The 14,501-nt window shown below is 43.9% G+C and overlaps 1 protein-coding gene across 1 annotated transcript in view; it reads left to right on the forward strand.

The window, feature by feature from the left end:
- Positions 1-1,808: 1,808 nt before the first annotated feature.
- LOC130713086 (protein STRICTOSIDINE SYNTHASE-LIKE 12-like) overlaps positions 1,809-14,501 on the forward strand; it is a 30,127-nt gene continuing 17,434 nt past the window's right edge. Inside the window, exon 1 of the mRNA XM_057562887.1 lies at positions 1,809-1,965. Within this exon, the coding sequence (XP_057418870.1) occupies positions 1,809-1,965 (157 nt within the window). The remainder of the gene's footprint in view (positions 1,966-14,501) is intronic.

Genomic DNA, 14,501 nt, shown 5'->3' on the forward strand with positions numbered 1-14,501 from the left:
GCGTAAGAGACAAGCAAGAGTCTCCTCCTTGGTTTCATTAATGCCCCGACTCAAAACTTCTTTTTCTATAGCGTCACGGTTGAGGCCAGTAAGTAAGAATTCTGAAGGTTCAATGGCGTTGGGAAGCATATTATAATAGCTTGAAGAACTACCCTCGGGCGCAGGAGCTTGCTCAATCCGGGCTGCTTCGGAGGTAATGGCGGCGCCAGGACAGGATTTTTCTCCTTGTTGAGGCGGAGAAGGCATGGAGCCCGGGGGCGGGCTAGGAGGTGCGTCTTGGCGGGAGGGAGACTTTGGGGTTTCATTTTCTTTTTCTTTCCCCCCAACAGGAGTGTCGGGTGACGCAGCAGTTTTTATGGCATTGGCGGCGGCAAGTTTCTCAACAGCTGAGGATTGAGAAATGTTGTTGGTTGTGTCAGTGGCTGGTGGCTGGTCAGCAGAGGTGGTTGTGGCACCGGCGGAGGCGGCTGTGGCGCCAGCAGTGGACTCGGCGGCAGCGGCGGCGGCCGCACCTGCGTTGGCAGAAATGGAAGTTGGGACGGTGGTTGGCTCGGTAGCCGCGGCGACGGAGGCTTCAGCAACATTTTTGCCTTTAGACGCAGCAGCAGTGGTGGGCTGAGCGCCAGGGTTGGAAGAGCCGGCGACGGAGGAGGCTTTGACCAATTTTCTCCTCTTGGGGGCTTTGGCGCCCTCAACTTGGTTCTCAGCACCGCCCCGTTTTTTCCCATCGCCCTCGTTGTTGAACTTTGGAGAAAAGCGAGCCATTCTCCTCTCGCGAGCCTTCAGGAGCTCAGCGTTGGTGAAATTCATATCTTCTGCAACATTAAAAAAGGAGAAGGGGGAGGTCAGTAGCAACATAAGAAATAGGAAATAAAATAAAGGTGATAAGAGTAAACTATAGGTGACCTAGATATTTGGGTGTCCTCGAGAGGCGAGCACCCTCGAGGACTGTTGAGCAGTCAAGAACAGGAAGTGGGGCGAGGAGATTTAAAAAGGCTTTGTCATTGACAGACAAAGATTCTTCCGAAGGATCGGTAATCCCATTAGGCTTCTCTGTCCAGTAAAGGGGAAAAAGAGCAGTCCCATCCCTAAGGGTGAAGGCCTCTGGGTAGGCGGGGTGGACCGCCACGCGGAAGTATCTCCGGGCAAAAGAGGACTTGGCGTTGCTTTTATGGGGATTTAAGCATTTGCGGCCAGCCCGGGCCTTTAAGGAAATCCACCCTTTATTTTTGATGGACTTGGCGTCAACATCGTAGAGGTAAAAGAAACTGGTGGGAGATGGGGTGGTGCCAACCGCGGCGCACAGGATCTCAAAACACCGGATGAAGGCCCAGGCATTGGGGTGAAGTTGGCAGGGAGCCACGTTGATATCACGGAGAACGGTTTGTACAAAGGGCGAAAAAGGAAGTCTGACTCCAAGCTCGCTGAACATATACTCATAAGTAAAAAAGAAATGAGATCCCTTTACATCGCCGTCGGCCCGGTGAAGCCAGGGGCGGACTTCTGGGCTACAGGGCCAAATCCGGAGCTTGGCGTTTATCTCGTCATCATCAGATAAACCGCCAAGGCTACTTAACAATTCCACGATAGTTTCCCTATCCTGGAAGACGAAAGGTTGGTCAATGGCCTCGTGTGAGGGCGCTATTTGGACTGGAGGGGGCAGGGTTGAGAAAGTTTTTAATCTATATTGAGGGACCTCTGAGACCGCTAAGCGGAGACCGACGGCCGCGGTAGAGTCGGGATCACTCCCGGAAGAAGAGGAAGAGTGATTAGGGGAGTTAGGGTTTGAATCCATCTTCTATGGCCAAATGAGGAAAGGGGAAAAGGATGAGTTGAGATATAATGCAGAAGTAAGGGAAGGAGGACTCACCGGAGAAGGATGTGAAGAGTGGGTAGCGGAAGGGGTGGTAGGCAACGGCACCGGAGCGGAAGTTGGAAGAAGGAGCTTGGTAGGCAATAAGGGAGGTAAAAAGCGGTCTCGGAAAGGGGTGATTGTAGGGAAGAAGGGTTTTTATAGGCAGGGGGAGAAGTTGGAAGGGTGACGCGTGTTGGACACGTGGGGAAGGTTGGAAGTCATGATGGTTTTTGGGGAAGTGGAGCGCGTGTGATGGGGTTTACTGTGCACGATGGGACAGTTACGAAAAGTGAAGTGACGGTTCCGGAGAAAGAGGAAAACTGATGTAACTGACGCGTCACGTGGAGCAGTTAATGTAACACCCCGATTTCGGTGGCGTCACTTTAGTAACCAAAAGTAAACTTAATGCGGAAAAACGTGAAATATTTTTTTTTCCGATAATAACTAAGACAAGACTGAATTAAATAAAACCCAACAATAACAATAATCAGAACTAATATACAATATATAAACAGCCCCCGCTGTAGTAGTAACCTCGTCACGAGTAAACCTCCAGTGACGGAAAGAAAAGTGTAACGCCCGAAGGCAAAAGGTACAATCCACAAGAAAGGTCAAGTGTCCGCAACACCATCCCTCAAAACTGAGAATAAGCTGGCCCATCGGCCTGAAGCAAGACCTCCTAAGTCCAACCAACTCTCTGTGATTCTCGTAAAGAACCACACAAAAAGCTATAGGTGGGAAACTACCCTGTCCCCAAAGAAAACAAATGATGTTCAGAGCTAAGACTCTACTCCTACACTAATCCCATCTCGAGGAGCTCACACCAGCACTAAAACCTACATGCTAGCATGATCGTCGCCCGAATCTGAATCCAGAACGACCTAGTCTATGTACACCATCCGTCCTCCTCTCGCTACCGCGATACGCTCCAGTTCCCGCATCTCAACCCTAGTTCCTCCCGAAGGATGAACCATCATGAATCAGCCCGCCAAAGACATCTGACAAAGGGCGTTTGTTCGCCAAAGCACACACAGAAGACGCGAGGGTCAACTCCAAAGAATTATGTAAATAATAGCACCAATAAATATAAATAAGATAATAGCCACTTAGGCTTATAACTAGGGATAACATCCTAGGGTTGCATATTTCCACAAAGAATATAACGACTGTAAATCACAGTTAACATGCATCAAGTAGAACTAACAAGTATCAAACACACTCATCAACTATGTCAGTATGCATGTTGCATGAAATGATATGCAGGTTAACCCAGTCAACCAATATGCAATCCGGAACGGATGGACATCAACGGATCAGCCCTTCACCAGCCACGGTGGTGCCATTTCGGCCCGCGTGCCTCTTACACCACACAAAGGTAGTCAGATCAGCCATAACCCGTAGGTCTGCCATTTCGGTCTGCTACAAGAGACGTTTACAAACGCTCTTTCACGGAAATCCGGGTCTTATGACCATTTTGGAATCCGACGAGGTCCAGAGTACGTCCTGTGTTAATACCCCATTAATGTTGCATGAATGCAGGATGATTAGTCAACCAACGTCTCCGATCTCACTCGACACGTCGCCACGTGTTCTAGGTAAATTAAAGTTTCTAAAAGCTTACCCTAAGGTAAAGTCGATTCTGCGACAAAATACAATAATCATAAAATGAGTGCAACCACTCACGATGACTCTTCGGGTCATCAATACTCTCACGAAGTCTCACGCTTCAGTGAAGTTTCATGCTCTCACAAGGTCTCACGCCTCAGTGGAGTTCCATGCTTTCCACAAGGTCTCACGCCTCAGTGGAGTATCCCGCATTCACAAGGTCTCACGCCTCAGTGAAGCTTCATGCTGTTCACGAGGTCTCACGCCTCAGTGAAGGTCCATGCTTTCCACAAGGTCTCACGCCTCAGTGGAGTATCACGCATTCACAAGGTCTCACGCCTCAGTGAAGCTTCTCGGCTCATCCCTTGGATGGCTAACAAACTGCTCAACGAGCGAAGGAGTACCAACATACTCAGAACTTACCAAACTCCTCAACACTTGGATCCGACGACACTCCTCGCTTTTCCAAAACCATGATTTGACTTCCAATGCCTTCCTTCGAGGTTGTTATCCTTACTTAAAGATTTTGAGGTTATTTAAGGTCTTATGAATTTTCTTTATAAAATAGATTCCATTTTGTCTTATCGCAAGTCTTATACATTTGCAGGATCTCCCAATCCCAAGTCGCTTCCAGAGGATGTCTCGATCCACTAAACAAAATTAAGGCCCGAACCTCGTTCGTCCTATCAAACTTTCTCAAAACTCTCAAAATAAAATCGGCATGACCTGTCCGCTATTCTCACCATTCAGAACCTCAGATTCCAGTACAGAGCATATTTAAATCATCACAATCAACATCATGTCATATATCAATACATCGCATCATAAACACTTAGCACTTAGCATTTAAAGCATGCACCACACATCCTAGATTACCCACATAGCACATAGCATGTCATTCACTCATCAAAAACACTCAGTAGATGCATCATCTACATTGTCAGCCGAAGCCTCAGAAAACATTTTCCAATCACGCACAATTCCAGTGCATAAACAGTAAACAATGTCGAAACCTCGACCCTAAGCATTAACTAGAGATTCAGTGAGAAGCCCTCACCTGCAGATTCTCCAGGATTATCTTCTAACTCTTCCTCACAAGCAAAGCGTTGCTCCTCAGGAAATTCCTCAAAAGTTCCTTTAAGGCAAAGTCACAGAAATACTATCAGAATCTATCGAGAACTAAGCTATCGATACTTACTAAGGTTACACGAAGTAATCTATACTCTAAGGTACGATAATCTAGCGCGAAAGACAAGTTTTCGGAAAAGGAAATTTTCCTCCTCCCCCTTAATAGGGCTCGGCCACTTTACACAATTATGGGGCTCGATTTTTCTTCGATCAAACTTGGTTCCTATGCTTTCATTAGCCGTAACTAAGGGTATTCTGAACTCGGAAAAATTATCGGATCAAAAACTGTCGCAGGGGTATTTTGGTCATGATTTTTAACTTAGGATTTTCAAAACTGAAATCCCAAAAATAAAATTTTGCAGGGACGTCACCAACGACGTTTATGACAACTAATCCTACTAACACTAAGCTAAGGCGATAGTTTTTAGCCTAAAGGTTGAAGCTTTACACCAAGAACTCCAAAAATGGGTATTTAAGGCTAAAATTGATTCCGGCGGAATTCCGGCGACATAACGGAAAATCTAATCCGGCAGAAGTGATCTTGGGCACATATAGAAGAGGTTTAGAATCAGAAATGAAAGATTCAGGATAGTTTTGCAAAAACCCATAAACTATCTGAAGGTATGAAAAACGGTAGAAAGGGGGGGTTTGAATAACGTTTTCAGAACAAAACTTCCACCTTAAAGATTTTGACAAATCTTTCGAGAACTTAAGTGCTAAAGATAAGAGATAGAAAAGCACACAAGGATTTTATCCTGGTTCACTTGATAAATCACTCAAGCTACTCCAGTCCACCCGTTAAGGTGATTTCTTCCTTCTTAGAATGAAGGCAATCCACTAATCAGGTAAGAGTTACAACTGCACTTGAAACCTACAAGTGACTAACAATTACACTGACTTAGCTCACACTAAGATTCACTCTCTTAGTCTTCTCTAGGATCCGATCAACCTTGATCTCCTAAAGGAACTAAACAAACTGTTTATCAAAGAATTGTTTACAAGAGATTTGCTTCTAAAAAGCTAATTGTAAACTCAATGAATTTCAGATGAAAGAAAGCTTAGAATATTTTGAATATGTCTTGCGCGTGTGTATTTCTTTTCTTAGTTTCTTCGCAGCTTCTTTCAATCTTCAGCCTCTATATATACTCCAAGGATTAGGGTTGAGCGTTGCATGGGAAATGCTACCGTTGGAGGGCAGTTCTGGAAAATCCAGCTTCTGCTGTGGCTGAGAACGTTAGGTAGGTCGTCAGGAAGGTACACTTGCTTTTGTACTTGGATAGCGACTTGACCTTTTAACCTAGGAGACTTCTGATCAGGGGAATACTTCATATTGGAACTTGTGAAGCCGGTTGATCAGAGTCAGAGGGAAAGCACAGATCCTCTGACCATTGTATCTTCTGATTCTGAACTCAGAGGGAAGAACATGGCCTTCAGAGTTTCTTGCTTCTGGACTTCAGAGTTTCCACTATTCAGCTTCTGGATCTTCAGAGTCTTCTACACCATCAGAACATCTGAACCTTCAGTGTTTCTTGGTTATCAGAACTTCTGGATCTTCAGAGCTTCTAGCGACTGAGTCCACATCAGAGTTTGTATAGCTTCAGAACTTCTGAAGCTTTTCCACTGTTCATACTGAACATGGTGAATGCGAAAGCGTTGCTTGGGTTACCCTTTATACACAGTGCTTCTGATTTGTGTGAGATTGAGTTGAGGTCAGAGCCTGTAAATAGCACACTCAGAAAAACACGTTAGAGTACCACAATTGTTCATATCAAAAGGTTAACTTGTAATCATCAAAACATAGAGTTGTACTACTAGATCAAAACTTGATCTTACAATCTCCCCCTTTTTGATGATGACAAAACTAAGATTTTTGATGAACAATTCTTAAACATTAAACTGAATTCACTCAGAGTTTAGAGATATAGAATAAGACTTATCCTGATGTGAATAGTTTATCTTGCTCATTCTGAATTCAAGTCACTGCTTGATTCTGAGCTTAGCTCCCCCTGAATCTAATACTTGATGAAAACGTTAGTAAAGTCTAGATTCTGAGCTAAAAAATATAAGAGTTCAGAGTGAAACACTTATGACATAGATGAAAAACGAATAATCAGAGCGCATAGGTGATCAGAGTCAGGGACAAGGTATCAGAGTCTTGGGTATCAGAGTCAACTTAGAATCACTTCAGAAGAAGTGAAATGTATTCCTTGTATTTGCCCAGTGACACATCTATGGTCATGAAGGTGGAACTCTTAAAATCTCCAAAAGAAAAATAAGTCACACTAACACATCTTACACATCAAAAACTGGGTTTACTCCCCCTTTTTGTCATAAGCAAAATGCTTGGGGTGTGAAAAACTCATCTTGAAGTACAAGGTACTCCCCCTTAGAGAAGGTCTAAGTTTAAAAGAAAATGAAAACGATGTAAGAATCAGAGTTAGGCGAAAATAAATAGAAGAGTTAATGCAAGGGATGAACGTTTACCACCGGTCAAGTGAGTAAATAGAAGGGTCAGTTACCAAGAACTTAACCTCGAGAAACTGTAAGAGCATTAACTTTCAGAGAGAAAGTGAAGCCTATAAAAAGCGTTGGAGAGAAAGGTAAGCTTCACACCTCGAATAATTTTCAGTAAGAAAAAAATGGCATCATACAACGTAGCACTAGAAGAGCTGAGGAAGAAGGCCTTTGAAGAGGACTTGTTCCTGAACATCAGGCATCCAGAGGGTGCAACTACCATCGCGGAGCTGACACGGACACTGCTGGAAGAGGACCTGCGTCCAGAGTTGGAGAGAGACCTGAAGGAATTTCTTGCCTTCGTGGAGGAGGTGCAAGAACTCAGCCGGCTTGAACTCAAGCTGCTGGAAGAGAAAGAGAGTTTGGAAGAGAAGCTCAAGACTTCAGAAGAGATTCTGGAGAGGGATGAGCTAAAGATCAGGCTCAACAACATCCAGCATGTACTGGAGCGTCTGGAGAAGGATAGGTCAGAGCAGCGCCAGGAGTGCAGAAGAATGAGGAGGGATCCTCCATTCTAGATTATATGATGTAAAGAAATATGATGTAAACATAGAATTATGAAAAAAAAAGACTTTTGCAAACATATGTGACATAAATATATAGATAGGCATATATAATCACAAACGAACAAATTAGCATAAATAAGTAAAAAGAAACAGAGTTGAACAAAAAGAAAACAAAGTTAACGAAAAAGAAGAAAAAGAAGAGATCCTAAAACTAAGGTTTGTCAGTGCGGCGCAGAAGTTCCATCATCATTTGCTTCATCTCAATCAGCATGGATTCATGAGTATCAAGACGTTGTTCCATGATGTCGAGTCTGGATGAGCTTGTCTGAGTAGAGCTGGAAGGAACATTCTGAGCAGCTTGAGGGTCTGGAATGGAAGCAGAAGCAGCAGGAGTAAATACAACTGGTGCAAGTCGCTCTGCCTCAGCCTCAGCTTCAAGACGCTCTGCCTCAAGTCTGGCTTGTTCAGCCTGAGCTGCTGCTTGACGTGCAGCTTCTTCTGCTTGTTCTTTCTTTCTCTTGGCTTCTTCAATAGCTTCAAGAAGCTTATTTCTCTGTTCTAGTTCATGAAGAGCCACCCTTCTAGCAAACCTTTGCTTTGCAGCCTCAATGCTCTGACTGCCCTCTGCATGCAGGAGCTGCATCATAATAGGAACTTGAGCCACTAGCCAAGTGCTCAGATTGTTCCACTCATCAGCCACATTTTCAGCATTCTCACTGAGATCAGTCTGACCGTGCACATTGCGGAGCCTCAAGGAGGCTTCATGATAGAAGATATTGATGCACTCAGAGAGAGATGTGGGTTGAAGGTGAGTATAGGGAATTATGGAGAGGTTGGGTGCAGGAGAGGCTGGGTGATTGCTGCTATGAGCTTCAGAGGCACCTTGTGGAGAACCAATGTTAATCATGGGAGCATTGGGTTCAGAGGTTCCAAGGTGAGGGTCTGAAGTTTCAACCAGAGGGTGAGGTGATCTAACCGAGGATTGGTTAGACACTGATTGTTCGGGTTCAGGGTCTGGTTGAATGGGCTCATGTTGGTCAGGGACAGGGTGAGCTTGTTGAACTAAGGGGTCTGCCTCTTGGATAGGATTAGCCAAGATAGGTTCATCTGGGTCAACTAGACGTTCAGGTCTAGGGCCAGGATATCTCCTAGGGCTTGGACAGGTAAGGTAATACTCTTCCAAGGCAGATACCTTTTCTTTTCTAACCTCCATGAATTTTCTAATTGATTCAGAGGTATTGGAGGGAGGAGAGTCAATAACATTGATTGGGAAGGATACAGGTGTGAAGGCTGTTGAAGAGTCTGTATCCGTGGTTCTGGCAGCAGGACGTGCTGATGCTCTGGGAGCAGAGTGATCAGACGTTCTGGGTTGTGGTTCTGTTTGGTTGGGCTCAGGTTGGTCTTGGACGATTGGTTCATAAGATAATGGGTCGTATGGAATGGTAAGGAGAGAGGTTGGATCTTCTGACCTAGAGGTTGGGTTCTGAAGCAAATTCCAGAGTGGTGCTTCAGTAGGAGAAGGTTGAAAGAAGGAGGATCTTGGGGAATGTGGTGGAGAGGTGGTTTGTGCGGCTGGTTGGGATTCAGGAATAGGAGTGAGAGGATTTGAGGAGTGTTGAAGCAAGGCAGAAATAGGAAGTGCATCAAATAAATTCAAATCATCATCAGAAGCAAGTGCAGGCTTACTTGAATGTGCTGATGATCGAGTCACTCTGGCAGGAGGTTCAGTCCTTCTGACCACTGCAGCAGCTGGTTCCACCCGAGTAGGCTTCACCACGATTCTGACCTTCTTCTGCTTCTTCTTTGGAGGACCATCCTCACTATCACTATCATCACCATCATCAGGCTTTCTCTTTGTCTTCTTGACCAGAGGGACATCAGATTCTTCAGAGGATTCTTCCAGAACCATCTTCCTCTGAGCTTTCTTCTTTGGAGGAGAAGGAAACTCTGGACCTGGCGGTAGTCTGCTGACAAAATCATCAAGGTCAATTTCGAAACCTTGAGCCCTGAGGTCTTCAACATAGCATCTGATGGCGTCAGGATTGTCCGCTTGTGTCCACAGAGGGTAGTCATTCAGAGGCATTCTTCTTCCTCTGATCTCAGAAGATGTGTCTTCATGAGCAGGAGCAATCTTCTTCTGGATTAAGCCCATCTTCTTCAAGGAGTTTGCAGTGAAGACATCACTGACAATTGTGCTCAAATCCTCTGTGCAACCAGCATTGATCAAATCTTGCACCAAGTTGCTTTCAATGAGAAAGTCTGAGAGCAGCCTCCCAAAAGGGATATATTTGATTGCAGACTTGATGGAGGCGGTGGTGCGAGACTTCCGGATGCATTCCTTCAAGTAAGAGAACAGGAAGTAGGGAAGGCAGATCTTCTCCTGATTTTGGATGAAGAACAACATCGCCTTCTGGTTGAAGTTGATGTAGTCTGGGGAACTGCCCTTCGGTCTCTGGTTGATGCAGTTGAGCAGGATCTTGTGCCAGATCCTGAGTTTGGGGTGAAGGTCCATCACCTTGTAACTTGTCTTGCCCGGTTTAAAAGTGGTGTACAGAGCCTGGTTGACTATGTCCTTGGTGCTGGGTTTCAGCTTCGATTCCGTCAGTTGGAACCGATACCCATAAGCAGTATCTGCACCTAGCAGATTCACGAATGACTTCTCAGTGATAATGATCTTCCTGCCAAGAATGTGAGAGACCACCTGAGTGTCATCGCAGTCTGCGTGCTTCCAGAATTCCTTTACCAGTTTCTCATACACCGGTCCTCGAAGTCGATTGAAGTAGTTTCCCCAACCTTGAGCTTGGACTTCAGGACGAAGATCAAACCCATTTGCAGCCAGGTTGTCGAGGTCGAATCTCCATTCTGCTAGGACTTGGAGTTCCTCAGGAGCAAATACGCAGTGAACGGCACAGCCCCGTTCTGCAATTGGAACAATCTGCTCTTGAGCTTGAACTTGTTCTTGTGCCGGGTTCTCAGAGCCCCTTTGACCCGTTGCCAAACCAACTACCATGTGAGGGAACTGAGGTGCATCTGCAGTAGATCTTCTGGTTTGTCTCACCATTTTGAAGAGGTTGAAGGTTTGAGGTAGAAGATGAAGTTTGAAGGATGAAGAGAGATCGAGAGAGAAATCAAGAAAGAGGCGGTTTTGAAAAGCAGAGAGTGCGAGAGTGAAAACCGGAAGTGAACGAGAACGTGTGTGTATAGTGGGTTTTATCAAATAACCGTTGTTGATTCAAAAAGCACTTTAAGATCAACGGTTGAAAATTAAAGATAGATAGTAACAGTAAAATACACAATCACACACAGGAGATAAGCATATCTACACGCAATCATAGCAGACTGTCACACGGGCACAAGGAATTATGCATCAGAAATTCTGACACACGTGTTATTGTCTCAGCTTCAGAGTCAGTACCAGTGGGCACACACACTCTGATTGAGTTACCTTCTGGACTAGACATCTTCTGATCAAGAAGTATCATGGTCAGAGGTTCTGATCCATCTTCACTCTGGACAAAAGTCCATGTTTAGATTTTTCAGAATAAAATTAAATCTATCCTCTGCTAAGGGCTTTGTAAAGATATCTGCCCATTGATGGTCAGTATCAACAAACTTCAGAAGAAGTACGCCCTTCTGCACATAATCTCTAATGAAGTGATACTTTACCTCAATGTGCTTTGCCTTGAATGCAAGATAGGATTCTTGCTCAACGAGATTGCAGCAGTGTTATCACAATAAATTGGGATATTGCTCTCAAGGATCTGATAATCCTCCAGCTGATGTTTCATCCAGAGCATCTGTGTGCTGCATATTGCTGCTGAGATATATTCTGCCTCTGCAGTTGATAGTGCAATGGTTGATTGCCTCTTGCTTGCCCATGAGACTAGATTGCTTCCCAGAAATTGACAATTTCCGGAAGTACTTTTTCTCTCTGTTCTATCTCCAGCATAATCAGCATCACAATAACCTGAAAGCTTATACTCTGATGTTTTCTTATACATCAAGCCAAGGTTAGTGGTGCCTTTCAGATACCTTAGGATCCTCTTAACAGCAGTTAAGTGGGTTTCCCTTGGATCTGATTGGAAACGAGCACATAAATGAACACTAAATAGTATGTCTGGCCTAGATGCAGTTAAGTATAGAAGTGAACCTATTATGCCACGATAGAGCTTCTGACATACTTTACCACTTTTATCTTCTTTCTCCAGAATGCATGTAGGATGCATTGGAGTCTTGGCCACTGTAGATTCCAGCATATTGAACTTCTTCAGAAGTTCTTTAGTGTACTTGCTCTGATGGATATATGTTCCTTCTGGTGTTTGATCAACTTGTATTCCCAGAAAGTACTTTAATTCTCCCATCATACTCATCTCAAATTCAGCGTGCATCATCTCAGAAAATTCTTTGCATAGAGATTGATTAGCAGAACCAAATATAATATCATCAACATAAATTTGCACAATTAAGATATCATCTTTATAAGTCTTGTAAAAAAGAGTTGTATCTACTTTACCCCTTACAAACTCATTCTCCAGAAGGAATGAGCTAAGTCTCTCATACCATGCTCTGGGAGCTTGCTTCAGACCGTAGAGTGATTTCTTCAATTTGAACACATGGTCTGGTTTCTTTTCATCTTCAAAACCTGGGGGTTGATGAACATAGACTTCCTCTGAGATATAACCATTTAGGAAGGCACTCTTTACGTCCATCTGATGTAGAACTATGTTGTGATCAACAGTCTAATTGCCTCCAGTCTTGCTACCGGAGCAAATGTTTCAGTGTAGTCTATTCCTTCCTGCTGGCTGTAGCCTTGAGCAACTAGCCTTGCCTTGTTTCTGACTACTTCTCCTTTCTCATTTAGCTTGTTTCTGAATACCCATTTCGTTCCAATAACATGAACATTCTCAGGCTTCTTCACTAAGCTCCAAACATCGTTCTTGGAAAATTGATTCAATTCTTCTTCCATGGCCAGAATCCACTCCTTGTCCTGAAGAGCTTCATCTATGGACTTGGGTTCAATTAAGGACACCAATCCTTTCAGATTCAGCAAGGTCTCTTCAGAGGGTCTGAAGGCAGATCTGGTTCTGACTGGTTCATCTTTGTTGCCCAGAATCAATTCCTTAGGGTGAGCTGCAGTGATTCTGCTCTTCTTCAGAGTTTGTGAGTTAGAGGGACCAGCTTCTTCCTCTGGTTCATCTTCCTCTGGCTCAACTTCCTCTGGAGCTTTGCCTTTGTCAGAAACATTAATGCTTAAATCTGCAAACTTTTCAACTAGCTTTGACTGGTCAGAGTCAAGCTTATCATCAAATCTAACATGAATAGATTCTTCAATAGTCTTAGCATCAGTATTATAAAATCTAAAACCTTTAGATCTATCAGAATAACCAAGTAATAGACATTTAGAAGACTTAGCATCAAATTTATGCAATCTATCCTTAGTATTGAGAACATAACAAACACAGCCAAAAGGATGAAAATAAGAAATGTTGGGTTTTATGTTCTTCCACAATTCATAAGGAGTCTTATTCAGAATTGGTCTCACAGAGATTCTGTTCTGAATGTAACATGCTGTATTTACTGCCTCTGCCCAAAAGTGCTTAGCCATGCCAGTTTCTTGGAGCATGGTTCTAGCCATCTCCTGAAGAGTTCTGTTCTTCCTCTCAACAACACCATTTTGTTGAGGAGTTCTGGGACAAGAGAAATCATGTGCAATTCCATAGGAATCAAACAGACTCTCAAACTTGTCATTCTCAAACTCTCCACCATGGTCACTTCTGACACGCACAATCCTACAAGCCTTCTCGTTTTGCACTTGAGCAATGAAGGTAGAGAACACAGCATGAGACTCATCCTTGCGGGTTAGAAACTTTACCCATGTCCAGCGGCTATAGTCATCAACGATAACCATCCCATATCTCTTGCCACCTATAGACTCAGTTTTCACTGGTCCAAACAGGTCGATATGCAGAAGTTCTAACGGCCTTGAGGTTGAGACAACATTCTTTGCCTTGAAAGGGACTTTTGTGAATTTGCCTTTCTGACATGCTTCACAAAGAGCGTCTGAAGCGAACTTCAGATTGGGTAAGCCCCTGACAAGGTTTAGCTTGCTCAGCTGAGAAATCTTTCTCATACTGGCATGCCCTAACCGTCTATGCCATACCCACTGCTCTTCATTAACAGACAGAAGGCACTTCACATTCTGAGCCTCCAACTCAGATAATCTGATCTTATAAATGTTGTTCTTCCTCTTGCTGTTAAACAGAACAGAGCCATCGATCTGACTTACAGCTCGGCAGGACTTTTGATTGAATATAACATCATAACCCTTGTCAGCTAATTGACTTATAGACAATAAGTTATGTGTTAAGCCGTCTACCAATAAAACATTATCAATGCATGGACTACTATCTACACAAATAGTACCAGTACCAACAATTTTACCCTTTTCATTTCCTCCGAAGCCAACTTCGCCTCCAGGCTTAAGTTTCAGCTCTCGGAACATACGCTTTTCTCCCGTCATGTGACGCGAGCATCCACTGTCCAGATACCATGATTGGTGTTTCAGTGGAGCTATCAAGGATATCTGCAACATAGATAATCTTGTCCTTAGGTACCCACTTTCTGGGTCCTCTTTTGTTAGTTACCCCAGAGGTTCTGATCACCTTGGGTGTCTCAACATAATATTTTAAAGGAATATTTGCATGATATTTAGTCATAGAGAAAGATCCCCTTTTAAGAGGGTTTTTAGCAATTTTAGCAGGTACAGGATCAGGCAATATGGTACCAGAGGGAACAAAGCATTCATACAAGGATTTAGCTTTAGACACAGAAGGCTCATTTCTAATTGGTTTAGAATAGCCAATGCCATGCATTCCATTTCTGCTTACGCCATA

This window comes from Lotus japonicus, chromosome 4 (assembly GCF_012489685.1).
Source record: "Lotus japonicus ecotype B-129 chromosome 4, LjGifu_v1.2".
In the NCBI taxonomy this organism is placed as follows: Eukaryota; Viridiplantae; Streptophyta; class Magnoliopsida; order Fabales; family Fabaceae; genus Lotus; species Lotus japonicus.